Source organism: Mirounga angustirostris, unplaced genomic scaffold (genome assembly GCF_029215605.1).
Source record: "Mirounga angustirostris isolate CCGP_5_RB_7025 unplaced genomic scaffold, mMirAng1.0.hap1 SCAF_2, whole genome shotgun sequence".
In the NCBI taxonomy this organism is placed as follows: domain Eukaryota; kingdom Metazoa; phylum Chordata; class Mammalia; order Carnivora; family Phocidae; genus Mirounga; species Mirounga angustirostris.
The window spans coordinates 150,530,070-150,557,107 of NW_026991710.1; the positions used below are offsets into that span (position 1 = coordinate 150,530,070).

At 40.3% G+C, this 27,038-nt stretch overlaps 1 protein-coding gene across 3 annotated transcripts in view; it reads right to left on the reverse strand.

Moving 5' to 3' along the window:
• The window catches only part of MTMR9 (myotubularin related protein 9), a 94,393-nt gene that overhangs the window by 51,481 nt on the left and 15,874 nt on the right, over positions 1-27,038 (reverse strand). The window contains exon 2 of one of the 3 annotated variants that reach the window (XM_064585314.1): positions 3,124-4,178. The exons of 1 other annotated variant lie outside the window; for it this stretch is intronic. In XM_064585314.1, the coding sequence (XP_064441384.1) occupies positions 3,124-3,305 (182 nt within the window). In that variant the 5' untranslated portion in view covers positions 3,306-4,178. Of the gene's footprint in view, positions 1-3,123; positions 4,213-27,038 lie in introns of those variants that run through there. One more of the 3 variants, XM_054508681.2, reaches the window with a different exon arrangement.

Sequence of the window (27,038 nt, forward strand, 5' to 3'; positions counted from 1 at the left end):
GCAGGAAGAGGTAGCACTAAAGGAGTCATCCTCAATACTGTGCTTCCTCTCACATCCCATTTACGATTCACTAACAAGGCATGGCAGCTCAGCCTTCAAAATACATCCCAAACCTGACCGCTTCTGAGCTCACTTCTACCGTTTCCACTCTTAAGTCACCGTCGCCTTCTCCCTGAACTACTCAACAGTCTCCTAACGGGGCCTGCTGTTTCCATCTGGTGCCCCTCGGCAATCCGTCTTCTGCCAGTGGCCAGAACCAGCTTCTAAAAAGTCTATCGGCTCTTACTTCCTTGCTTTCAACTCTCCAAAGGGCTTCCTTTGAAAACCATCACAATGGCAAATAAAGCCCTACACCACCTGCCCCCTGCTTATCCCTCCGACTACTTTCTGCTACATCCCTAGCGTCTACCCTTGCTCACTGCCCTCCAGCCACACTGGCCTCTTTGTTCTTCCCAGTACATGCCAGGCCAGTTCCTGTCTTTGCATTGGCTGTTCCCTCTGGCTGGAATGCTCTTTCTTCTGATATTCACATTGCTAGCTCCCTCTTTTCCTTCAGATGTCATTCATTCATTTATTTTTAAAGTGTTTATTTATTTGACAGAGAGAGTGAACAAGAGAGAGCACAAGCAGGGGGAGTGGCAGGCAGAGGGAGAAGCAGGCTCCCCGCCGAGCAGGGGCTCTATCCCAGGACTCTGGGATCATGACCTGAGCCGAAGGCAGACACTTAACCGACTCAGCCACCCAGGCGTCCCGGATGTCATTCATTTAAATGTCACTTGTCTTTTCTGAAATTCCTTCAAAGAACACTGGCTCCTGGCATTCTCTATCCTCCCATCTTCCTCTATTTTCCCTCCTGGCACTTATTACCTGACACTGTTATTTACTTATTTTCCAACTTATTTGAACGTCTATCTCCTCCACTACTACACAAGCTCTTCAACCCTCTTAGTCACCACTGTACCTGCAGAGCCCAGACGGTGCCCAGCACACAGAAGACACATGGAAGTATTTCTTGAGAGCAATAATTAAACTCTAATCTGACCACCTAGCTCATGCTCTTTCCATCACATCATGCTGCTTCTGGGAAAAAGATAAATGTATATACAGTTTGTCATTTCTCCCCTAACAGATTAAAAGGTCACGTCTTATATATATTTTTTAAGCTCTACCAGGCCTAGCATGTAGTAAATGCTGGGTAAATATGAAATGAAAGCGTGAAAAGCAACCATAAAATAAGAAAAAAAGAAAAGGGAGCTGGTGGTAAGGAGAAACTGTAATTTGTATTCTGTGGCATCACTGATCATTTGGGAGTCAATGCTTCTTATACTCCCTATGTGCCTATCTGCCCAAGTTAGAGGAGTTTTGAAAGAGATAAAAATTAACCTGGCTTCAAGGATCTAACATATGTGTAAATATCAAAATTCAAATTTTAATACATACTTATTAAAAAGGCATAATTAAAGAGTTATAGGATTTCAAGGTGAGGAGAATTACTTCTAGTTGCGGAAATTAACAGAAGAAACTACAAAAGAGGGGGCAGTTAAAATGGTTATACTACATATTGATAAATGAGTAGTGATTGGATGATAGACTATGAACTCCTGAAAGATAAGAACTATATTTTATTCATCTTGGTGTTCTTCATGCCTCACAAAATGCCGAGAAAATAACGATATTAAATAAATCTTTAACAAACTTGGGAGGAACAAGGCATTCCAGGCAGAAGGAAGAGCATCAGTAAGATACAGACATGAGAATGCAGGACATAGTGAGCAAAAATAAAAGAGTGAGGACTGGCTAATAGAAAGGGTTCATGGGGGGCGCCTGGGGGGCTCAGTCAGTTAAGCATCTGCCTTGGGCTCAGGTCATGATCCCAGGGTCCTGGGAAGGAGCCCAGCATCAGCCTCCTTGCTCAGCAGGGAGCCTGCCTCTCCCTTTGCCCCCCCACCCCACTTGTGCTCTCTTTCAAATAAATAAATAAAATCTTAAAAAAAAAAAAAGGGTTCATGAAAGGGAATGGCAAGAACTAAGGTGGGAAAAGTAAGTTAGGGCCAGACATGGGAGTACCACAAATGACAGAGTAGAAGGTTTATATTCTGCAGGCCAGGAGAGACCACTGAAAACTTTTACACGGGAGAAGGTGATCCGAGGAGTCTAGTAGGAGTCCTCTGCTTGAAAAAATAAATAAATCTATCAACAATTCGTCCATACCGTTTTCAATTCTATCACTGGAAATTACCATCTTTTAAGGCATAACCTCTCTAGGAATCTACTTAATATCCAAATTCTCCTGAGAGATAATAAAAAAAGCTGTTGTCATTCATTTATACTTTAATGTAAACTGGATAATCAATTCACCTTCTCCTAGCTAGAGTTAAGTACACAGAGCCATTGGGAAAATAAGAATTTTGACTGCAGACATAAGTATAACTTTTTGACTCTGAGACACCACCCCATTGGAAAGACAGAGTCTGGGGTGCAAACAAACAAACAAAAAAAGAGATTATCTAATTAATACCCTTACTTAAGAGCCAATTCTGTTTTTGTTTTTTTTTTTTTCCAAAAGCAGAACTTAGTAAGGATAAATAAAAGATATTATAATCTCCCATAGTAGGAAGTATTCAATTGATGACAAGGAAGGTGAGAAATATGATAAACTAACCATTTTTGAAGGAAAGAAAAAAAAGTTTTGTGGAATTTAGACACTACATACTAAGTTCTTTGAGTTTTCCTCAAAAGAGGCAAGTAAAGACTTTACCTAGATCACATTCAACCACTTTATGGAACTGTGGCGAACAGTTAATAATCCAAGGAATATGATGCTGAAAGAATATTTTTTAAAAAAGGTTAAAAATCCACCCAAATGATGTTATGTACCAAAAGTGATCATCAAGCTGATAACAACAACCATATGATAACCCTGGGAATTCCATTCAGATGTAATGGAAATCAGGCACCTCATTGGGATGGTTTTCTGCTTTCTAAAATTCATATCCTCAATCTAGGCCGGGGAACGCTCATTTTGCTGGCGGGTTAGGCGATGGGGCGCAAGGAAAACACTGGGGCGCGTGGCCGCAGACGTCCACCAGGTTCCCTACTAAAGCGGGCAGAATAGGCACTCACCGCTTGTCGATGGCGTCGATGTTTGAATGGAGGAGCCACAGCTCCTCCGTGTTGTCCTGCCGGGAGGACAGGATCAGGTGGTGACCAGTCAGACACAAGGTCCCTTCGACGGCGGGATAGAAAGGCCGGTGCAGCACCACATTGTCCACCCGTGGGGTCTTAATCAGCTCCGCAAACTCCATGTTCCCCCGCGGCCGGAGCCACGGGACTGCGGAGGCCCGGAGGTCCGAGGCGGTCACGCCGCCGCAGGGCTGGGGAGGAGAATGACCCGGCTCCCGGCCGACCGGAGGGGCGGGGCAGGGGCGGGGAGGCCGGGCCCCGCCCCAGGCTCGGGCGGGCGCGGCGAGGCCTGCGGTCACAATCACTGGCCGCGGGAAGCCAGGGCTGGGGCTGGGCCAGGCCCGGGCGTCCCTCTCGCACTCCCGGTGCCCCCAGGCCCAGGTCTCGGGCGAAGAGAACGCTCCGCGACAGGCCCAGCAGCCGCCGCCGCCACCTGGGGACCCGGCCTCTGCTGGGCAGCCTGAAGGGAGAAAGAGGAGGCCGCTTTGGGGCCAGTTTCCAGCACCGAGCTGCTAGGGACTCCTGGCGGAAGTAGCTGCTGGGAGCCGGAGCCCAGGGTAACTGTGGGCGGAAGCGGTGGAGCTCGAAACTCGGAAGACAGGGAAGTCAGAGCCGGAAGTCAGTCCCCTCCCCAAGAGGGTGCTTCCGGAAACACAGACCTACAAGATTTGTGTTCCTACCAGGAAAAGGCTCTTTACGTTCATGTCCACCGCCGTACCTCCCATTCCTCCAAATATTCCGTATCAGAAAAGGCCGGGGAAGATGGAACGACGAGAAGAGGTCCTTGTCTGCCTCCCTGCACTTGAGTAGTAATCCCTCCTCCAAGGGCTCTTCATAGCGTGGATAATTGTGATGATTTTCGTCCATTCGCCGTGAGATGACAAGTGTGGGATCGAATGAGTGATTGTGACCGAGGAGAATCCTACAGGTGTAAGGAGAAACCCAGCGCCGGGCGCTGCTGACTCCCAGAGAGCGCCGCGCCAAGGTTCTGTGACCTTGAGCAAGGAAAAGGAAAAGCATGCAAACACCTATGAGAGGGACCTTGGTAGAAATAACATACAATGCACAGAAGAGGAAAAGATTAATCCTATCCAGTGAGGAAGCTCAAGTGACTTGCTAAAACAGTTAATCTGTAGCAGAGACTGGACTTTAGTCTAGATCTATGAAATCAAGGTACTGGGGCATTGACACCACCACACAGCCTCCCCATTAGATACAGTGCCACCGAACTACTCCCAGATACCTAAATTATGCCGGAAATTTACTTAAATAAGTTCTCTTTGCTTAGTGCCCTCCCCCAAACTATTTTCATTATAAAATAGAGAATTAGAGGGGAAATATGCAAGGGTTTGAGTCCTGGTCTGCTGTCAGTCCATTAACCTTTGAAATCCCCACCATCTAGTATCTAAGGACAGCTAGTAAGCTACAGTCTCACAGCAATCAAAGACAAAGTTAATCGCCTAAACTCTCACCAGATCAACCACCAACTGTGTCCTTGCGTGTGCCCTTGCCCTTCCTAAAATCTTCCCTTATTAAAACAGAAACACTTTATAAGATTGTTACAGCTGAGAGGCCAGCTTTATTTGTCCGCAAAAGAAAAAAGGAACCAACAGAAAAAGGAGAATGAGGGAATTGGTTTATAAAGCTATTTTTTAAACTGGGATTTTTGTTGTCCTTCCACTTTGTGGCTCATTATAACAATTACCAATTGAGAATTTACTTCCAGAATAAAGAATCAGGGAAAGTTTTGTGGAGAAGGTATCATTTGAAACAATGACCTTGAAGGATGAGTAAGATTTACACCCTGAAAGGAATGTAGCCAATATGTCTTGTCTTAATTTAATGATGTCTACTAGAGGTAGGGGAAAATTCTCCAAAAATTCCGTGACCTTTTCTTTTAGTTTAACTGAAAACAAACAAACAAAAAAGCCTATGAAAAAACCATTGTGTCATTACATTTAAAAATGTTTAATATTCCATAAAGACATAAACTTTCTGCCCACAAGAGAAAATTGTCAGTATCATGCTGAATTGCTATAAGGAAACACTGGAAACTATTAGAAAATTGCATCTACTCTGGGTTTAAGCTCAAAGCAAATGAAGCCCCTGAGATCTGCAGAAAACAAATATTCAGTAGCAAAGAATAGAGGGGATGCAGATCATGTGAATTTAGTAAGTACATGAACAGTAGATGGCAGTAGAGCTCGACGGTAATAGGGTAGGCTTCCATTCTATTAATTCAATGAGGCTGTAGTCAAACAAGTTTTTTTTCCTTAAGATTTTTATTTATTTATTAGAGAGAGAGAATGAGAGAGAGAGAGCATGAGAGCGGGGAGGGTCAGAGGGAGAAGCAGACACCCCACACCGAGCAGGGAGCCTGATGTGGGACTCGATCCAGGGACTCCAGGATCATGACCTGAGCCAAAGGCAGTCGCTTAACCAACTGAGCCACCCAGGTGCCCCAAGTCAAACAAGTTTATTATCCAAACTGCCTGGATGCGAGGGTCTCAGATGATTCAGATAAATAAAAGAAGATGATGGCATTTATTTCTTTTGAAAGATGTATTTATTTATTTTAGAGAGCGCAAACGGGAGGGAGGGGAAGAGAAAGAATCCTCAAGTAGACTCCCCACTGAGCGTGGGGCCCAACATGAGGCCCAAGAGTCCGTCCCAGGACCCCCAAGATCATGACCTGAGCCAAAGTCACGAGCTGCCCACCCAACCGACTGAGCTACCCAGGTGCCCCAATGATGGCATTTATAATGAAAGTAAAACACTCAACACCTTACAGGCATTATTATTTTAATCATTTTATGAGATAATAAATGACATTAATGTGTAATCATCTTATTCTATCAAATAGTCACCTAGCATGTATTACGTGCCTACTTGGTCATCAGCACTCCGGGGAAGAGAAACAATAGATCTGACACAGCCCTTGCCCTCAAAAAATAATAGCTACTTTGGGAAGGCCAACACACTCTACACAACAAATGAACAAAAAATAAGAGAGTAAGTGCTAACTTTTGAAGTACAGATTTACTTTCCTGGCTCTGTGTTTCTCTACTAGAAGTTGGTAGAAATTGAGAGTTTGAAGGTAGTCTGAAGAAAGCAGGTCAACAATTGCCAAAAGTAGCAAGAGCATCTAAGATGGAGAAGACATTGCCCATATGTGCCACTGGTGAGCAGTTGTTCTCCATGTGCTTGACTGTTAGCGGCTGTATCGAACTTAATAACCTCGTGCCTATCTTCCTTGTGTTCTCCATCCTTCACCCTCCAATCAAATCAATCACCAAGTTGTTGATCTGATCTTCTGATAGTTCTTGAATCCCCCACTTCTCCCCATCCCCAAGGCCATTGCCATAGTTCAGGCCACCACCATCTCTCACTGTACTTAAGGGGGAAAGCCTCTCAGTTGGTCTCATTTCTTCCAGTGGGGTTTCCCTCCAGACTCTTTTTTCCATTGGCAGCTAAAGCCCTTTATACTGTTCTAAATTTTGTTTTTCTTTTCTTGTAAGTCCCTTTAGGATCTAGCTCCTTAGGTGGGGATCAGTATCACAGTTACCTCTTCTGCTCTCTCTCTCTACCTGGCACCACAGCTCCCAACCATTTCCAGCAGTTTGCACACTAACTCTCCCTAAATAGCTTACAGTTTCCTTTTGAGATTTTGCACCCAGTTAGAACCTTGCTACCAAGTGGAAGCGTAGAACAGAGACCAGCATCATTAGCATTCCCTGGGAACTTTGTTAGAAATGTTTCACTCCAGAGTAACTGAATCAGAGTCTGCACTTGAACAAGATTCCTAGATGATTTTTCTGCACATGAAAGTTTGAAAAAGCAGTGTTTTAAAGAATCTGGTTGTTCTTTCTGCCTGGTATACATCTACCTCACTCGCAATACCTTGCCCCTTGACCTGCTAATTCCTATCATCCTTCAGATCTCCTCTGAGATGTCACTGCCTCTAGGACGCCTCTCCTGATTCCACACCTCATGGGCTCCACATTATATAGGCTCCACAGCACTATGTAATAATAATAATAGTTCTGGGATGCCTGGGTGCTCTGTCAGTTAAGCGACCAACTCTTGATTTCAGCTCAGGTCATGATCTCAGGGTCCTAGGATGGAGCCCCATGTCACACTCCGAGCTCAGCACAGAGTCTGCTTGTCCCTCTCCCCATGCTCCTCCTCCCACTCTCTCTCAAATAAATAAATAAAATCTTTAAAAAATAATAATAATACTTCACACTTTTGAGTGTTTATTCTGTGTTCCAGACATTGTGCTAAATGCTTTGCATGCATTGACCCATGTAGCTCTTGCACAATTCTCTGAGATTAGTTAGTATTCTCCTTTTACCAATGAGAAAACTGATGCACAGGATCTTAATAGCTTTTCCAAGGTCAGAGAGCAATAAGTGGTAGAAGCAGGATTCAGACCCAAACAGTTGGGTGCAGACTCTGAGCTCTTCACCACCATGCTACATTGGCACCCATGAGAACTGAGCCCACCTTAGTTGCTCTCTCTAATCTTACCTCTTAATAAACTATATTGAAATAGACTCCTTACATGTCATAACATTCCACTAGACAATAACATCCTTGAGAGTAAGGACCATTTCTTGATTGTAGTATGCTCAGCATCCAGCTTAGTGCCTAGACATAGTAGCCACTCAATATACATTTGTTGAAAAGACACCCTGTATTTTACTGAACACATTTCACCCTGGCCTCTCCTCCCACCACCCCAATCTGACTGACTTTAGATTTTTTTTTATTATGTTCAGTTAGCCAGCATACAGTACATCATTAGTTTTTGATGTAGTGTTCTATGATTTATTTGTGTATAACACCAAGCACTCATTACAACACATGCCCTCCTTAGTACCCATCACCAGGCTTACTCTATCCTCCCACCCCCCCTCCCCTCTGAAACCCTCAGATTGTTTCCCAGAGTCCATAGTCTCTCATGGTTCGTCTCGCCCTCTGATTTCTCCCCCTTCAGTTCTCCCTTCCTTCCCCTAATGTCCTCCGTCCACATATGAGTGAACCCATATGATAATTGTCTTTCTCTGCTTGACCTATTTCACTTAACATAATCCCCTCCAGTTCCATCCATGTCAGTGCAAATGGTGGGTATTCATCCTTTCTGATGGCTGAGTAATAGTCCATTGTATATATGAACCACATCTTTTTTTTTTTTTAAGATTTTGTATTTATTTATTTGGGAGAAAGACAGAGATAGGGAGAGAGAGCACAAGCAGGGAGGAGAGGGAGAAGCAGACTCCCCGCTGAGCAGGGAGCCTGACAGGGGCTCAATCCCAGGACCCTGAGATCATGACCCGAACCAAGGGCAGACGCCTAACCGACTGAGCCACCCAGGCGCCCCGAACCACATCTTTATTGCAGATGTTTGTAGCAGCGTTCTGACGAGAGGAGGAGGGAGGTGGTGCTATGTTTTTCCCACCTTGCAGCTGAGGAAATTAAAGCGGATGAATAACTTGTCAGCAATGATGATCATCTCTTACATTTAGTCACTATGTTACAATTCACAAAATATGTTCAAATACATTATCACATATGCCTTTCTCAATGACCTGGTGAAATAGGTAGGAGAGCTATTGTTCCCAGCTCAGAGAGGAAGAACTGAGGCTCAAGGGATGGTGATGTCCTTCCAATGAAAAAACCAAGCAGAGAGGCAGAGACTCAAAGGCAACACTTCTGAGGCCAAAATTCAGGCCCTTGCCATCACACTAATTTAAATTAGACTTATTCTTCACTGTTCTTGTCTGTTCAGATTCTGACCTGTGGGTGTTAGGAGAAGATAGTCACTGCTAAGTAAGCAAAGGCGAGCTAAAGTTTCAAGACACAACCACAACAAAAGGAGAGCTCTGGGGACAATGATTTGATCAATGGACCTGTATTCAGATACATTCTAATAGTCACATTCCCTATGTCTGGTTCACTAGGCCACTTTAGCTTTTGAAACCAATCAGAACAGCAACCTAGCATTTTAGAAGGTGACAAACTGGAAGGATGAGGGACTGTTGCTATTGCACATACAATAAATCAGCCCAAGCATAATTGCTTAAAGCAACATCCAGCAGTTGGTAGCTAGAGCTGGAGTAGTAGGAGGGGAGAGGCTGAGGCATCTGGGGGCTGCCTAGGCGCCCCTCTCGGCAATCTCAGGGCCTCTCCCATGGTCTCCTCAGGAGTTGATTTGATATTCCTGCTAGTACAGTGGCCTCAGGGTTGTCGGGCTGCATACAAAGCAGCTGGAGGTGTCAAGAGTGAATATTCCCAAGGGTAAATCAGAAGCTGCATTAATTTTTATGACCTACACTCGGATGTGTCGCATAATGTCGCTTCCACTGCACTCTCTTGATTTTAAACAGTCGCAAAAACCCACTCAGTTTCAAGGGGAGAGGACATAGACCCCACCTCTCAATAGGAGCAATGTCAAAGAATATATGCTACAGTGATGCATTTGATAGTGGGAAACATATATGTCTGAACTCAGCCACCCCTGCACACGCTGGCAGCTGGAAAGAGGAATAAAGAGAATATTCAGAAAGTCAACACATTCTTTTTGGCAAAGTGCTTCTCTGCTCATAGCCATAATGAAATGAGCTAAGAATATGCAATTACATATAATTGGATATAATTAAAATAAAGAGTCACATCTAAAATAAAGGCATAATTAAGAAGTAGGAAAATTTACTAGGTGGGAATGTCAACAATGTTAATTCAGTGATTACTGTTGCAGTTTATTTTATCGTCACTGAACCTAAGTCAGGGTCAGTGTCCAATAAAGTAGGGAAGCAACCTCAGTCTGCCCTCAGCTCTTTTATTCACAGTTCCCTAGCTTCCATTTTTTCCTTTCCCCACACTATTTACAGGAAGCTTTACATTTAATTTTAAATATGACATAATAGTTTTGTTTTCAATCCTTTAATTTGCTCAAGACTATGATAACTGTTCCAATTTCCCCTTCTGTGTCTTCCCTTAGTTTTCTTCCTTTGGCTTTCCTCCACCATCCTTTCCTTTCCCATCCTGTTCTGCTTTTCTCACCCCCCCCATCCGTTTCTTTCAGAGACAACCACCTGAAAAGGACAGATCCACAAGTGTCACCCTGCAGATGACTGAGGAATTACAGAACGAAAAGCATATCTTTACAATGGATGAGATTTGGTGATCATCCCTATAACCAAGTGATCATCAAAGTAACATCCAGATATTCTGTGCTTCCTGATGTGAGTCAATAATAGATATGCAACATCACCTGGGGTGTGCACTAGCCAGACATGCTTAGCATGAGGAAACCATCAGACACATCCATAGAATGGGATATTCTACAAGGCAATTGGCTTGGACTCCCTTACAAAGTCAGTGGCATGGAAAACCAAAACAGAAGCAAAAGGCAAGAGGACCATTCCAGATTTGAAGAAACGAAAGGGATGTAATAACCAAATGCAAGTCAAGAAACTTGATTAAATCCCTGATCAGGAAAAAAAAAATACTATGAAAGACATTTTGGGGGAGGTGTGAACATGGATTGCATACTAGATGATATTATTGAGTTAATGTTAATTTTTTCAGATGGGATAATAATAATGTGGTTGTGTAGGAGGAAACTATTTTTCTCAAGAGATGCATGCTGAAAGATTTAAAGATGAAGTGTCACAATGTCTGCAGCTTTCAAATGTTTCAGAAAAATATATATTGATTATATGTGTGTACATATACACACATATATATGCACGTACACACACTGAATACACATATACCTAGAGAATACACACAAACAGCATGAAAGTGGCAAATTATTGATAATTGGTTAATTTGGGTGAGGTGTTTAAGGATATGTAGTGCACCAATCATCCAACTTTTCTATATTTGAATATTTTTTCAAAATTAGGATTGAAAGAATTAAAATAAAAAAGACCTGCAACAGTATGATGGTCATCGATGGAAGTTTTGGCAGCTAAACACAACAGCAGACCTGGAGCTGTGGCTTAGCATCATATGTAGTCTGGAGCAGCCTAGCTGGGCAATTCAATGTTAATACAGCACTGACACAGAGAAGCAAAACTGCAGACCCTTCTGAGAAAGTTTAGATTCTGAAAGATCATCAAAGACCACCGAAAGACTGGCCACCAGTGACTACTGCTGTGAATTTTGTTTTATCATAAGGGGTTACTGGTAGGAGCTCAAATATGAGTTGTTAAATCAGACATTCAAAATTTAAAGTCCATGCAATGTAATCTTGTCACCAGCCAGAATTTCTCTACACCTGGAATTTTCAAATCCCCAAATTCCCCCTTCTGACCAGTTTCCTTTTCCTGACCTTCATGTACGCTAACCCTGCCCTGCTTGGGTAGACTCTGAGTCCCTTCTAGCCTTCTTTAACTCACATCCCTCTGTGCTCAGGCCCCATGCGCTGATCAGTAGCTCCCGTGACACTCTCTAGCACTCACTCCCTCACCTGCATTGAAGGCAAGAACTGGGTTCTACTGATCTTTGTAGCCCCAGAGTTGAGCACTGTGACAGGTACATAGTAAATATTTGATAAATACATCTGAATGAAATGGAATCATCTAATCCAACCCTCTCATTTTACAAATGAAGAAACTGAGGCTCAGATGCAAAACAACTTACCTAAAATCACATGGCTGGTGAGTGGCAGACTGGGAAGGAAAACCCATTTCCTTGTCACTTTCTGATCGGAGATTTTTCTACTGCCAATGCTTCCTTTCCCATCATTTGTTAAGTCTAGTTTAGTTTTTAATTTTTGAGATAGGATGGATGGGGAACAGGGAAAGAATAAAAAGCCAGTTTGTCTACAAATACCAGCTAATGGCCCAGGGCATGTCTCTTGGTCTGGCCTCTGCTCTCCACTTCCTCCACCTACTCATCCCTGGGGCATGGAGGTAGATGTGGCTAGACACCAGGAAAGATGGGGTAGTTCCCTCCTCTGCTGGTTTTCTGCTGCATTTTTAATCAGTTCCTCCCTAGTGGAAAGTCTCTGGTCCCCTTGATTCACTTTCACTTTTCCTCCTTGGTTTCAGTGTGTGTGTGTGTGTGTGTCTGTATGTGTGTGTCTGTGTGTGTGTGTGTATGTATCCCTCAGAATTTTGTTTCTAAGGAGCAATGAAAACCTATCTTTCATGACTTTCCATTTGAGAACATCCCCTATCCTAAGACTTAAGAGGACATTTTGTCATCATCAGTGTCAAAGATTAAAAAAGCCAGACATGAGTTAAAACGGTCAGGACAGATTGTAATCAGTAATACACTATTGCAGTAGGGAAGGGTCCACAGTGAATGGAGTTCAAGTTCAATTTGTTCAGAGGTGACTGGGCATTTCAAAGGGAGAATGGGGGAATAAGGAGGAGAAATGGCTGGTGGGGAGGGAGGAAGCTTGAATAGGACCAAAGGCAGGTACAAGCTGAATTGTGTCCTCCCCAAATTCATATGTTGAAGTTCTAACCCCAGTGCCTCAGAATATGACTGTATTTGGACATAGGGTCTTTTAAGAGGTAATTAAAGTTAAGTGAGGTCATTAGGTGGGCTCCAATCCCATATAACTAATGTCTTTATAGGAAGAGGACATTAGGACACAGACACACTCAGAAGAAAGACCTTGTGAGGACACAGGGAGAAGGTGGCCATCTACAAGCCAAGGAGAGAGGCCTTAGCAGAAACCAACTTTGCTAACCCTTTGATCTTGGACTTCCAGCCTCCAGAACTATGAGAAAATGAACTTCTGTTGTTTAAGTCCCCCACTCTGGTATTTCGTTATGGCAGCCCTAGCAAACTAATACAGATGGTCATCTTTTTATTTAAAAACAGAAACTATATAACACCAAAGATTATGAAATAATTGACAAACACAGATGGCTCTGGTGTCCCTCACTCCTCCATCATGGTTCTCCATGCAACATGATTCTCATATCTGTCTCACGTTTAGGCCACAGCTCATCAGTTTGTCCTCCCAGCTTCCCACCCTGGCAGTAGCCTTATCCTGGACACAAACTTCCATGTCCGTCCACCAGGGGAGAAGCAAATCTATGAAGGAACCTGGGGAATACTGTGGATTTAGAAGAGGTTGGATCCCTAGGTCCATGCTACTTTACCAGAGGGCATTCCCCAGGAACACCAGTTGACCCTGGCAGAGAATTGCTGCTGTTTGGGTCAGGTCATACCCTGTGGTGATCGAGAATTCTTCCATGGGCAGTCAACTCATAGAATGTGGAGCCCTGCCTCAGCACTTATCAACTGTGTGACCTCAAGCAATTTACTGAACCTCTCTGAGCTTCAGTTTTCCTACCTATAAAATGAAAAATAACCAACCTCCCGGCTGTCAAGAAGATTAAATGAAATTATATAATTATTTAAAGTACATAAAGTGCCCAGTAAAGGCTATGTCCTTAGCACCCCATATAACTAATCTCAAGTAGGAATAAAGTCATAAAGTTGAAAACAGGGCATTGTTGTTTGCAGTTCAGTTGGGCACCTTCTCTTTGACTCCAAGACTGTTCACGTATATTTGAACTATGTTTGTGATTGAAAGAAATGTAGATTCCATCTGTTCTTAGGAGGATTGCCAATGCTTTGCCTGTGACCATTTTTATAGATTCCAGGAAAAGACATTTTGATAGTCCGCCTCATTCCTAGGAGTGTCCTGTACAGGCCCTCTAGAAAGGCAGGTCTGGGATATAGGAGGATGCCCTTAATGAAGACAGATTTCTACAGCTTTTCTCTTTTTTTTTGTTTAATTTTTTTATTGTTATGTTAATCACCATACATTACATCATTAGTTTTTGATGTAGTGTTCCATGATTCATTGTTTGTGCATAACACCCAGTGCTCCATGCAGAACGTGCCCTCTTTAATACCCATCACCAGGCTAACCCATCCCCCCACCCCCCTCCCCTCTAGAACCCTCAGTTTGTTTTTCAGAGTCCATCGTCTCTCATGGTTCGTCTCCCCCTCCGATTTCCCCCCCTTCATTCTTCCCTTCCTGCTACCTTCTTCTTCTTTTTTTTTTTCTTAACATATAGTGCATTATTTGTTTCAGAGGTACAGATCTGAGATTCAACAGTCTTGCACAATTCACAGCGCTTACCAGAGCACATACCCTCCCCAGTGTCTATCACCCAGTCACCCCATCCCTCCCACCCCACCCCCCACTCCTGCAACCCTCAGTTTGTTTCCTGAGATTAAGAATTCTTCATATCAGTGAGGTCATATGATACATGTCTTTCTCTGTTTGACTTATTTCGCTCAACTACAGCTTTTCTCTTAACCTGCCTTTACGTGAGAGCCTCCTCCTGCTTGTCTTCATGGCCTTGGGGTAACCTTGGCAGTGACTGCAGATCATTTTTGGCCATAGGCAATGTTTCTTAAACTGTGGGGTACAAAACATTTGCATCAGAATTTCAGAGGAGGGGGGCATCATAGGGGAACATGCAGATTCCCAGGCTCTTCCCCAAACCTACAGAATCAGAACTTCTGGGAACTTACACTTGTTCCACAAGCTCCCCAGGTGATTCTGAAGCCGCAGGTGCCGTCACCTTGATACAGTGAGTGTTCAACTAATGGTGGCTAGCATATGTATGTAACAGGGAAGGTGAGGAGGCAACAATAGCTATTAAACATTTACTATGTTCCAGGACCTAATATGCTGTATATGTTTCCTATGGATGCTGTAACATATTGCCACAAACTTAGTGGCTTAAAACAACACACATTTATTCTCTAAGAGTCTGGAAGTCAGAAGTCTGAAATCATTTTCACTAAGCTAAAATCAAGGTTTTTATGGTCAAAGCCACACTCTCCCAAAGGTTCTAGAGGAGAATAGTTTCCTTGCCTTTTTTAAACTTCTAGAGCTGCATTCCCTGGCTTGTGGCTCCTGCCTCCATCTGCAAAGCATCTTGCTTCAGTAGGCACATTGCCTTCCTCTGTAGTCAACTCTCCCTTGGCCTCCCTCTTATAAGGATACTTATGATTGAATTTAGGGCCCACCCACATAATCCAGGACAATCTCCCCATCTTAAGATCTTTGACTTAATTACTATTGGTTTGCAAATTGGTCCCCATATGTGGAGGGCAAGGAGAGACCAAAGAAAGAGGCAGACTGCTCCAGATTGGTAGATGACAGTTGTAATAAACAAAGGAACTTCCTACAAGACTTGTCTCAGGCAGCTGCAAGATAAGTAGATCTCCATACTTGCCTACCAGAATCTTAAAAAAAGTTTATACAGAGGCCTTAACTGGGTTTGATCACATATACTATCCAGATGGTCTCAAAAACACATTATTCTCTCAAGCCTGCATCCTTGAAAATGGCTCCCTCTGTGGAAATGGGGGCAGGATGTATATTCCAAGCACAGGGGAGGGAGTGAGGAGCCTCTGATTGTCTGGGTCCAGCTGATGAGGTCACATCCTCCCAAGGACTTCCTCCAATAATCACACCTGCCAAGTCTTTATTTTGCCATATAAGGTAACATTCACAGGTTCCAGGGATTAGGACCTGGATATTTTGGGGGTCATCATTCACAAACATTATTTTTTAATCCTCAAAACAATATTATGAGGTAGTTAGCATTAACTCCATTTTTTTCAGATGAGGGAATTGAGATTCAAAAAGGTTAAAATGACTTGTAGCAAACCACACAGCTGGTGGAGGGATTATGATTTGCACCCAAGAACTTCTGGTTTTAAGACCTGTGATCCTTGCTCTACATCAGATTAAACTATAAGGCCTGCCAAAGGAATCCTACCAGTCACAGCCTATCAGTCTTTCAGATGTCTGAGATGGCCTTTAAAATGTCCCAACATGATGCCATTCTCAGTTTCTTTCCCAGATGCAGGTGAGAAGTCCAGCTTCTGAATTTGAGTGGGTTATGGTAAGATAGGCTATAGACAGAGATAAGTCAGGTTCTTTCCAAATTCTTGGAACACCTTGAGAAGACATAGATGATTGCCAAACATCCCTCTAGGCTGATTCTCGAGATAAGAGCAGCCACTTGTATTTAGAGGCTTCATTGTAGTTCTGCACAATTTATGTAAAAAAGATTACGTAGGAAAAACATCTAGGTTAGATCTCGAAGACAGCCTTAAAAAGGCATACCCAGGAGGTGTTAACTAACCTTACTACAGTCCTCATTTTACAATATATACTTGCATCAAGTCATTGCATTGTACACCTTAAACTTACGTATGTTATATGTCATTAATGACTCCGTAAAGCTGGGGTAGGAAAGCCATCTTCTTATTAGATAATGTCTCTGAAGTTGCTTTGATTCTGGGGTGCTCAGCCAAGCACATATATGGGACATGGAGGGAGAGTGAAGAATTATTGTAATATGACTGTAAGAACTACCAGGAGTATGTAGTTCTTGGAATGTCTTAAGTTAGGACTATGAAAACACAATGACAAATGCTATCTAACGACCAGCCAGGTGGAGATAAGTAAACAGGGAACATTCTGAGTAGAGAGGCAGAAAATAAGAAAAGGGATATCTAGGCTTCACTGCAGGAAAAGGTAAAAATAGAATATTAGAACTTCCATCACAGAGATGCAATTTAATTATAATATTTAGGTTGTAAAAAAATACAGTGTCTTCAAAAAGGAAAGAGAGCAAACTTTTCTATTCCAATCAAAGAGTAGGAAGGGAACCAAATTTGGATATTTTAATCTTTAAACAGAAGATAGTCTCCATTTTCATGTTCTCTTGTTTCTAAAAAGGCTGTGCATTGTAACTGAAATCTCTCTAGAACAAAACCACCTTTACACTTTAGTCAATGGCTTATTTATTTAGAACATATTTGATATATCGAAGAATTAGAATGGTTCTTCAAAGTTAATTGTAATGGGATTTATCCTGGGTTCTAAGTTTCTGTATTTAGATGGGCTTGAATATTCAATACTTACTCTTTTATCAGCAGCCTCAGATTAGTTTTATGTGGACCCAAACTCAGTCTAAAATTTCTGGATCTATCCACCATCCTAATTGCCCATTTTTATTCAAGTCCCACCTTCCCGGAGGAAAGTGAGCAAAGCAAATGTAAATGTTCACTTGAGGATTATACCTTAAACCCAAGTCAAAGAACTATTACAGATAGGGTCTATGGAACACAATCTCATGATTAACTATAAGACACACGAGGAAACAAGTCACTTGAGCAGGAGCCAGGAGAAAAAAAAAGCTATAGAAACATTCACAAAAGACTGAAGACGTTAGAAAATAAAGCAAAATAAATATTGTAATATGTTTATTGAAATAAAAGATGTGTTAGAAGTATGACCTTGGAACAAATAAGAACAAGCAGTAACTGAGACCTGCCATGATCGTACTTAACTGATAGTACCCAAACAAAAACTACAGAGTATCTGCTCAACACTTTACAAAGATATGCTAAGATTGGCCATAAAGTCTTAACAAATGTTTAGACAAGCTAACACTTTACAAACAATTACTTTAGCCAACAGCCTAATGTAAAACCTAGCTCTGCATTAAAAATATTTCCTCCAAGATCCTCAGGAATCTGTTATTTGACTGTCTACTATACATACCATAAGATTTTGACAAGGCTCAATGCTGTTGTCTCTTTTTCTTTAACATTTTTGGAGGTCCAACAGATCACCTACTACTCAGAACTTGCCCCTAAACTTCTGGGCAGGGGACATTTTGGCAGTATGCCAAAAGGTCTGTGTACCTCTTGACCTCATCTTGAGAAGCCATCACTAACCAGAGAATCCAAGTTGTTGCCGTGATTGGGAACCACTGAGGTATTATCTGTCAAAACTCCTGAAAGTTGCCATGAGATTGTTGAAACTGAGTGGTGAGTACCTGAAGAGTTCATCATAAGCTGTCTTTACTTTTGTATTCATTTGAAATTTTCCATAATGACTTTAAAAATGGAATCTGCTGTAGAACACTCCTCTCAACAACATCAAAATGTACATTCTTCTCAACTGCACATGGAATATTCTCCAGATAGACTATATGTCAGACCATAAAACAAACATTAATAAATTTAAAATTATTGAAATAATACAAGTATGTTCTCTGACCACAACGGAATTACATTAGAAATCAATAGCAGAAAGTAATTTGGAAAACTCATAAATATGTGAAAACTAAACAACACAACCCTAAATAACCAATAGATCAAAGTATAAATAAAAATGGAAATCAAAAAATATTTCAAGATGAATGAAAATGAAGATACAATATACCAAAACTTATGCAGCTAAGGCAGTGCCTGGAGGAAAATTTATAGCTGTAAATGTCTACATGAAAAAAGAAAAGATTTCAAATCAATAACCTAACCTTCCATCCTAAGACACTGAAGAAAGAGAAACTAAACCTACAGCAAACGGAAGGAAATAATAGATTTAGAGCAGAAATTAATGAAATAAAGAATACAAAATAGAGAAAACCAATGAAATCAAAAGTAGGTCATCTTAAAAGATCAACAAAATCAACAAAAACTGACCAAGAATAAAGGAAAGAAGACTCAAATTACTAGAACCAGACTGAAAGAGGGGCCATTACTACCAACCTTACATAAATAAAAAGGATTATAAAGCAATACTATGCACAATTGTATGCCAATATATAGATACCTTACATGAAATGGACAAGTTCCTAGAAAGACACAAACTATTAAAAATAACTCAAAGTGAAATAAAAAATTTAAATAGACTTATATCAAATAAAGACATTAAATTGGTAGTAAAAAAAACTACTTACAAAAAAGCTCGAGCCCAGATGGATTCACTGGCCAATTCTACCAAACATTTAAGGAAGAATTAATACCAATTCTTTACAAATTTTCAAAAAATAGAGAAGAAGATACTTCTCAACTCATTCTATGAGGCTAGTATTACCTGATACCCAAACCAGACAAAGACATCACAAAAAAACCATAGACAAATATCTCTCATGAATATGGATGCAAAAATCCTTAACAAAAGGCTAGCAAACCAAATCTAGTAGTGTATAAAAAGGATTACACACCATGACCAAGTGGGTATTATCCCAGGAATACAGGTTAGTTTAATGCCTGAAAATCAATTAATGTAATACACTGTATCAATAGAATAAAAAACAAAATGCACATAATTATCTCAATAGACACAGGAAAAGCCTTTGACAAAATCCAATACCCTTTCTTGATTAAAAAAGAAACAAAATACTAGTAATACCTATCAAAATACACCAGCCTTTTTCACAGAGCTAGAACAAACAATCCTAAAATTTGTATGGAACCACAAAGAACCTCAAATAGCCAAAGCAATTCTGAAAAGGAAAAACAAAACAGGAGGCATCATGATTCCAGATTTTAAGCCATATTACAAAGCTGTAATCATCAAGACAGTATGGTATTGGCACAAAAACAGACATGTGGATCAATGGAATGGAATAGAGAGCCCAGAAATGGACCCACAACTGTATGGTCAATTAATCTTTGACAAAGCAGGAAAGAATATCCAATGGAAAAAAGACAGATATAGTGTTGGGAAAACTGGACAGCAAGAAGCAGAAGAATGAAACTGGACCACTTATACCATATACAAAAATAAATTCAAAATGGATGAAAGACCCAAATGTGAGACAGGAAACCATCAAAATCCTAGAGGAGAGCACAGGCAGCAACATCTTTGACCTGGGCCATAGCACCTTTTTACTAGACACATTGCTGGAGGCAAGAGATACAAAAGCAAAATTGAATTATTGGGACTTTATCAAGACAAAAACTTCTGCATAGTGAAGAAAACAATCAACAAAACTAAAAGGCAGCCTACAGAATGGGAGAAGATATTTGCAAATAACTTATCTGATAAAAGGTTAGTATCCAAAAATCTATAAAGAACTTACCAAATTCAACACATAAAAAACAAGTCATTCAGTTAAGAAATGGGCAGAAGACACAAATAGACACTTTTCCAAAGAAGACAATCAGATGGCTAACAGACACATGAAAAGATGCTCAGCATCACTCATCACCAGGGAAATACAAATCATCAGTCATTAAGTGGCTGCCTTCGGCTCAGGTCATGATCCCAGGGTCCAGGGATTGAGTCCCACATCGGGCTCCCTGCTCAGTGGGAAGCCTGCTTCTCCCTCACCCACTCCCCCTGCTTGTGTTCCTGCTCTTGCTGTCTCTGTCTCTGTCAAATAAATAAATAAAATCTTTAAAAAAAAAAAAAAGAAGGGAAATACAAATCAAAACCACGATGAGATATCACCTCACACCTGTCAGAACAACTAAAATTAACAACACAAGAAACAACAGGTTGGTGAGGATGTGGAGAAAGCGGAACTTTCTTGCATTGTTGGTGGGAATGCAAACTGGTGCAGCCACTCCAGAAAACAGTACGGAGGTTCCTCAAAAAGTTAAAAATAGAACTACCCTATGATCCAGCAATTGCGCTACTATGTATTTACCCAAAGGATACAAAAATACAGGTTTGAAGGGGTACATGCACCCCGATGTTTATAGTAGCATTATCAACAGTAACCAAACTGTGGAGAGAGCCAAATGTCCATCGATTGATGAATGGATGAAGAAGATGTGATATATATATATATACACAATGTTCTATTACTCAGCCATCAAAAAAAACACCAAAAAAATCTTGCCATTTTCAACAACATGGATGGAGCTGGAGTGTGTTATGCTAAGTGAAATAAGTCAGTCAGAGAAAGACAAACACCATATGATCTCACTCATATGTGGAATTTAAGAAAGAAAACAGATGAACACATGGGAAGGGGGAAAAGAAAAAAAGGAGAGAGGAAACAAGCCATAAGTGACTCTGAATGATAGAAAACAAACTGAAGGTGGTTGGAGGGAGAGGGGTAGGGGATGTGCCAGATGGGTGATGAGTATTAAAGAGGGCACTTATTGTGATGAAAAAAAAAAAACACTCAACAAACTATACGAAGGGACTTACTCAACCTGATAAAAGACATCTATGAGAAACCCACAATTAACATTATACTTAACAGTTCCCTAAGATCAGGAATGAGACAAAGTTGTCTTGCCACTTCTATTCAATATTGTATTGAAGGTTCTAGTAAAGCAATTGGGCAATAAAATGAAATAAAAGGCATCCACATTAGAAAGGAAGAAATAAAATTATCTCTATTCACAGTCAACATAATCTTGTATGTAGGAAATCCTAGGGAATTCACTTAAAAATAAATTATTAGAACTAATAAACAAGTTCAGCAGGGTGGCAGAATGCAAGATCAACACAAAAATCTATTGTATTTCTATATGCTTGCAATAACCAATCTGGTAAGGTAAACAATTCCATTTACAATAACATCAAAAAGAATAAAATACTTAGGAATAAATTTAACAAAAGAAGTACAAAATCTATATTCAGAAAGCTACATAATACTGCTTAGTGAAATTTTGGAGAGGTATCCCATGTTCATGGATTGAGAACCTTAACATTGTTAAAAAGATGATACTCCCCCAAAGTGATCTACAGATTCAACAAAATCTTTATTAGAATGCCAGCTACCTTCTTTTTAGAAATTGATAAATTGCTTATAAAATTCATATGGAAATGCAAGAGACCCCAAATAACAAAAACAATCTTGAAAAAGAAAAAGTGAGAAGACTCATACTTCCTGAATTCAAGTTAATGCAGTGGTAATCAAGATAGTGTGATGTTGGCATAAGAATAGACACATAGATCAATGGAGTAGAGTTGAGTGTCCTGAAATAGACCCATGTGTCTACAGTGAGTTGATTTTCAACAAGGGTGCCAAGACCATTCAATGGGGAAGAATATTTTTTTAAGCAAATGGTGCCAGAACAATTGTATAGCCAAATCCTAAAGAATGAAGTTGGACACATACCTCACACCATATACAAAAAGTTAACTCAAAATGAATTAGACCTGAATGTAAGAATTAAAACTCTAACATTCTTAGAAGAAAATATTGGGGCAAATCCTCATGATGCTGGATTTGCAAAGAGATTCTTAGATATTTCACAAAAACATGAGCAAAAAAGAAAAAATGGATAAATTGGACCGCCTCAAAATTAAAAACTTTGTGGTTCAGGGGGACACTATCAAGAAATTGAAAAAACAACCTGCAGAATGGATGAAAATATTTGCAAAATATATATTTGATAAGGGACTTGTATATAGAATATATTTTTTAAAAACTCTTATGACTAAGAATAAAAAGACAAATAATCCAATTTAAAAATGAGCAAGGTCTGAATAGAAATATCTCCAGAGAAGATATAGAAATGGCCAATAAGCACACGAAAGATGCCTGAAATCAGAAAAATGTAAATCAAAACCACAAGGAGATACCCCTTAAGATGAGTAAAATCAAAAAGTCAGGTAAGGGCATGTGGATGGCTCAGTCAGTTGTGTCCAATTCTTGATTTTGGCTCAGGTCATGATATCAGGGTTGTGAGATTGAGTCCTGAGACAGACTCCATGCTGGACGTGGAGCCTGCTTAAGACTCTCTCTCTCTCCCTCTCTTTCTGCCCCTCCCTGCCTGCTTGTGCTCATGCTCTCTCTTTTTCTCCCTCTCTGAAAAAAAAGTCAGGTAATAAATGTGAAGATGTAGAAAAATTAGAATCTTTATAAATTTCTGGTTAGGATGTAAAATGGTGCGCCACCTTGGAAAACATTCTGGCAGTTCCTCAAAAGGCTAAACATAGTTTTACCATTTGACCCAACAATCCACTCCTAAAGAAATGAAAATATTTCTACATAAAAACTTACACAAGAATGTTTATAGCAGCATTATTCATAATAACCAAAAGGTGGAAACCCAAATGTCCATCAAGTGATTAATGGATAAACAAAATGTGGTATATCCATACAATAGGATATTATTCAGCCATAAAAAGAGTGAACTCCTGATACATGCTACAGCATGGATGGACCTTGAACACATTATGCTAAATGAGAGAAGCCAATCACAAAAACCACATACATGATTCCATTTACATGAAATGTCTAGAATAGGCAAATCTACATATAGAGACAGGAAATAAGTTGGTGTTTGCTAAGAGCTGGAGGGTATGGGGGGTGGATAAAGGAATGATAGCTAAAGGATATGGAATTTCTTTTTGAGCTGATAAAAATGTTCTAAAATTTACTGTGGTGACGGTTGCATAGCTCTGTAAGTATACTAAAAATCATTGAATTGTACAGTTTAAATAGGCCAAGTATATGGTATGTGAATTGTATCTCAACAAAAGTGTTATAAGGAGAGGGGAGGGGTGCCTGGGTGGCTCAGTTGGTTAAGCGTCCGACTCTTGATTTCGGTTCAGGTCATGATCTCAGGGTCCTGGGATTGAGTCCTGTATTAGGCTCCGTGCTCTGTGGGGTGTCAGCTTGAAGATTCTCTCCCTCTACCCCCCCAACTCTTTCTCTCAAATAAATAAATAAATCTTTAAAAAAAAAGGAGAGGGGAGGGGAAACTATAAGAACAGACATACAAATTAATGTAGGGTTAACGCTTACCCTGTATTAAGCCATGTTTCAGAGAACATGCTCTAAATCAGCACTGTAGAGTAGAAATTTCAGTGAGGATGGCAATATTCTATGCTGCCCAATAGGGTAACCACTAGCCACATGTGGCTACTGAGCAATTAAAGTGTGCCTAGAGAGACCACGGAACCGAATTATTAAATCTGTTTGCGTGTGTTTGAATTACAGGGTGTTCTGTTCTAACGATACACATCTCTCACCAAAGAAACTCCTGATTTCATATGTTCATGCCTTAGGGGAAAGATTCTTACAACTAACTAGAAAAATGAAACTAGTATACTAGTTAACCCACATTTGCTATGGCTTTCATAGGAATCATTTGATTAAAACCAAACTAATTCATTTTCAAGGGGCTTTCAAATCTAAATGCTCAAAAGTCTGGTGGTTATCTTAAGTCACATTAGGAATTTCTCCTACTCCCCTTCTCCCTTTTCATGTCACCTGCGATGGTCTGAATGTGCTCCCCAAAATTCAAGTGTTGCCTCCTAAAGCCCAATGGTGTTTGAAGGTGGGGCCTTTTGGAAGGTGATTAGGTCATGAGGGTGGAGCCATTAAGAATGAGACGAGTGCTCTTATAAAAGAGACCCCAGGGGCGCCTGGGTGGCTCAGTCCATTATGCGTCTACCTTTAGCTCAGGTTGTGATCCCGGGGTCCTGGGATTGAGTCCTGCATCAGGCTCCCTGGTCTGCAGGCAGCCTGCCTCTGCCTCTCTCTCTCTGTCTCTGTCTCTCATGAATAAATAAAATCTTAAAAAAAAAGAGAGAGACCCCAGAGAGCTCCCAAGTTCCTTCTACCATGCGAGGACACAGTGAAAAGGCACCAGCTGTGAACTAGAAAGAGGGCTTTCACCCAACCAAGCTGGCACCCTAATCTTGGACTTCCAGCTTCCAAAACTGTGAACCGTAAACGTCTATTGTTTATAAGACACGCCATGGTGCTATTTTGTTATAGCAGCCCAAAAGGACTAAGACACCACCCGAAGGAAATTCTCCCCACCCAATCTGCACTTCCCCATCTGAAGCCCACCTTTAGTGAAAGAACAAGTTATAATATATAAGCCCTGGTCATGAGCAAAGTTGGGAGATATTTTTAAACCTAATTAAGAGTCCTTTAAAAAAAAGTTTCTATTAATTTGTAAGACCTACAATACTAGCCAACCCATGTTGTACCAGATGTATGGAATAATTACATCTTTAATACAGCTCCCGGAATGGACAGAAATGCACACAGAATCACCAGGATAGCCTGTCTCTGCAGAGAGTCAGCAAATGCAGTTGGAAAATCTTTCAAATTCAATACAGTTCTGATTTTGATGGTTTCTAGTAGTTACAAAGATAAAGAATCTCAAAGATGCCCCAGAGTGCAAAGCAGTTTAAGAAATAATGCCAAGGACCTGATGCTTTAAATGTGTTGGCCCTTTAGGAAAAACTCTCCAGCTGAAAGAAATAAAATGTACAATTTGCCTGAGAGAGTCAAGCTGTAAATTATATACTGTAACCATCTGTACTTGTATTTTAAATACTTTAAAGAAATCATTCTTCTAGAAGCATCCAGTAATTTCCTTGTTGGGAAAGATTCCCCCACCCAAAAAAGACTTTTAAAAAGTAAATTTGGTTATTAAAACATCGATCGAAAGTATATATTTTCAAAACAATTTGAATACATTTAATATCTCTAACTGTACACTTAAAGCGATGAAGATAGCTTCCAAATGGTACATATTACCCTAATTAGTATAAAATTTTAAAAATTAAAACAATGTATAAATAAGTCATTAATAGAAATGTAAAAAGTATATCTGCTTTCTAATATTAAACCATTTCTTTCTTTAAAAAGTTCTGGATCAGAAAAAGGAAAAATGCAGCTTTAGTTTAATAACAAAGAGGTTTCTGTCGATAAATTACAAGGAATAAAGAAATGGCAATCAGTATTATGTCAACAATTGAAAGTCAAATAATGAATCTACAAAAACCATTCTGTGTTAAAATTTTAAGTACAATTTTAAGAGTTTTAATATTACTTAGTAAAAATAAATACATGAGAGTAATATAAAGATCCATGTTTCAAGTTTGCTTAATACCCTTAATTATGAATTTTGGTTTAAAAGATAGTTATGTATTTTCTCTCTGATTTAATGACAGTGTGCAATATAATTTAAATACAACGTTTTAGTTTATGCAAGACTTTGGGTATCTTACCACAAGCTTAACTGAATAGAATATTCTAAACTCCTTATACTTGTCAGACAGGTTATTATTACTTACATGAAATATTTTAGACTGTAAATGTAAGGGAGGGTGCCTGGGTGGCTCAGTCTGTTGAGCGTCCGACTCTTGATTTCAGCTCAGGTCAGGATCTCAGGGTTGTGAGATCGAGCCCCGACTCGGGCTCCAAGCTGGGCATGGAGCCTGCTTGAGGTTCTCTCTCTCCCTCTCCCTCTGCCATTCTACTCCCCACTTGTGTGTGCACATATGCTCTCTTTATCTAAAATAAAAACAATAATAAATAAAAAATAAATAAATGAAAAGGACTATAAATGTAAGCTTGTGTATTTAACAAGAGTTACAACAGTTAATGGTGGCATGAACGACACTGCCAATTACGTGAGCCTATGGAGTCACTCCATCTTTACTGCCTGGGTAAGGTTTTAAGTGTTGTATTCCTCTTACGATTTTTTTTTTCGAGAGGAATGTTGAAAAAGAAAAGCAAAGCTGGCGGTATCACAATTCCGGACTTCCAGCTCTATTACAAAGCTGTCATCATCAAGACAGTATGGTAATGGCACAAAAACAGACACATAGATCAATGGAACAGAATAGAGAGCCCAGAAATGGACCCTCAACTCTATGGTCAACTCATCTTTGACAAAGCAGGAAAGAATGTCCAATGGAAAAAAGACAGTCTCTCTTACAAATTTTTAATAAAAACAGTGATTATATTTTCTTTAAATCTAACCCTAAGATTCTTAATTAGCCTCAGACCTTTAAATTACTACCTGAGGTAATTAGGGAGTAATCTTTATGCATCTGGAAATTTTTCGAAGACAGAATTTCAACTTTATAAAGAGAAAATAAGGTACACGCTCATGTAGTTTTGGCCTATGTATTCTTGTCCATGTAAACACATGTATCTTTATGACACTCAATGAAGATAGTAAAAACTGATCTATTATAAACATCGCTTAATAACATGCTTGATAAGATGAATTATGTTTATAAAATTAGAGTTTCAAAGGGTTAAATAGCATTGGCATTTAAACATTATTTGTGCACAAAGCCATTCCAGGCAAGGCAAGGAGAAGCTCTGGGA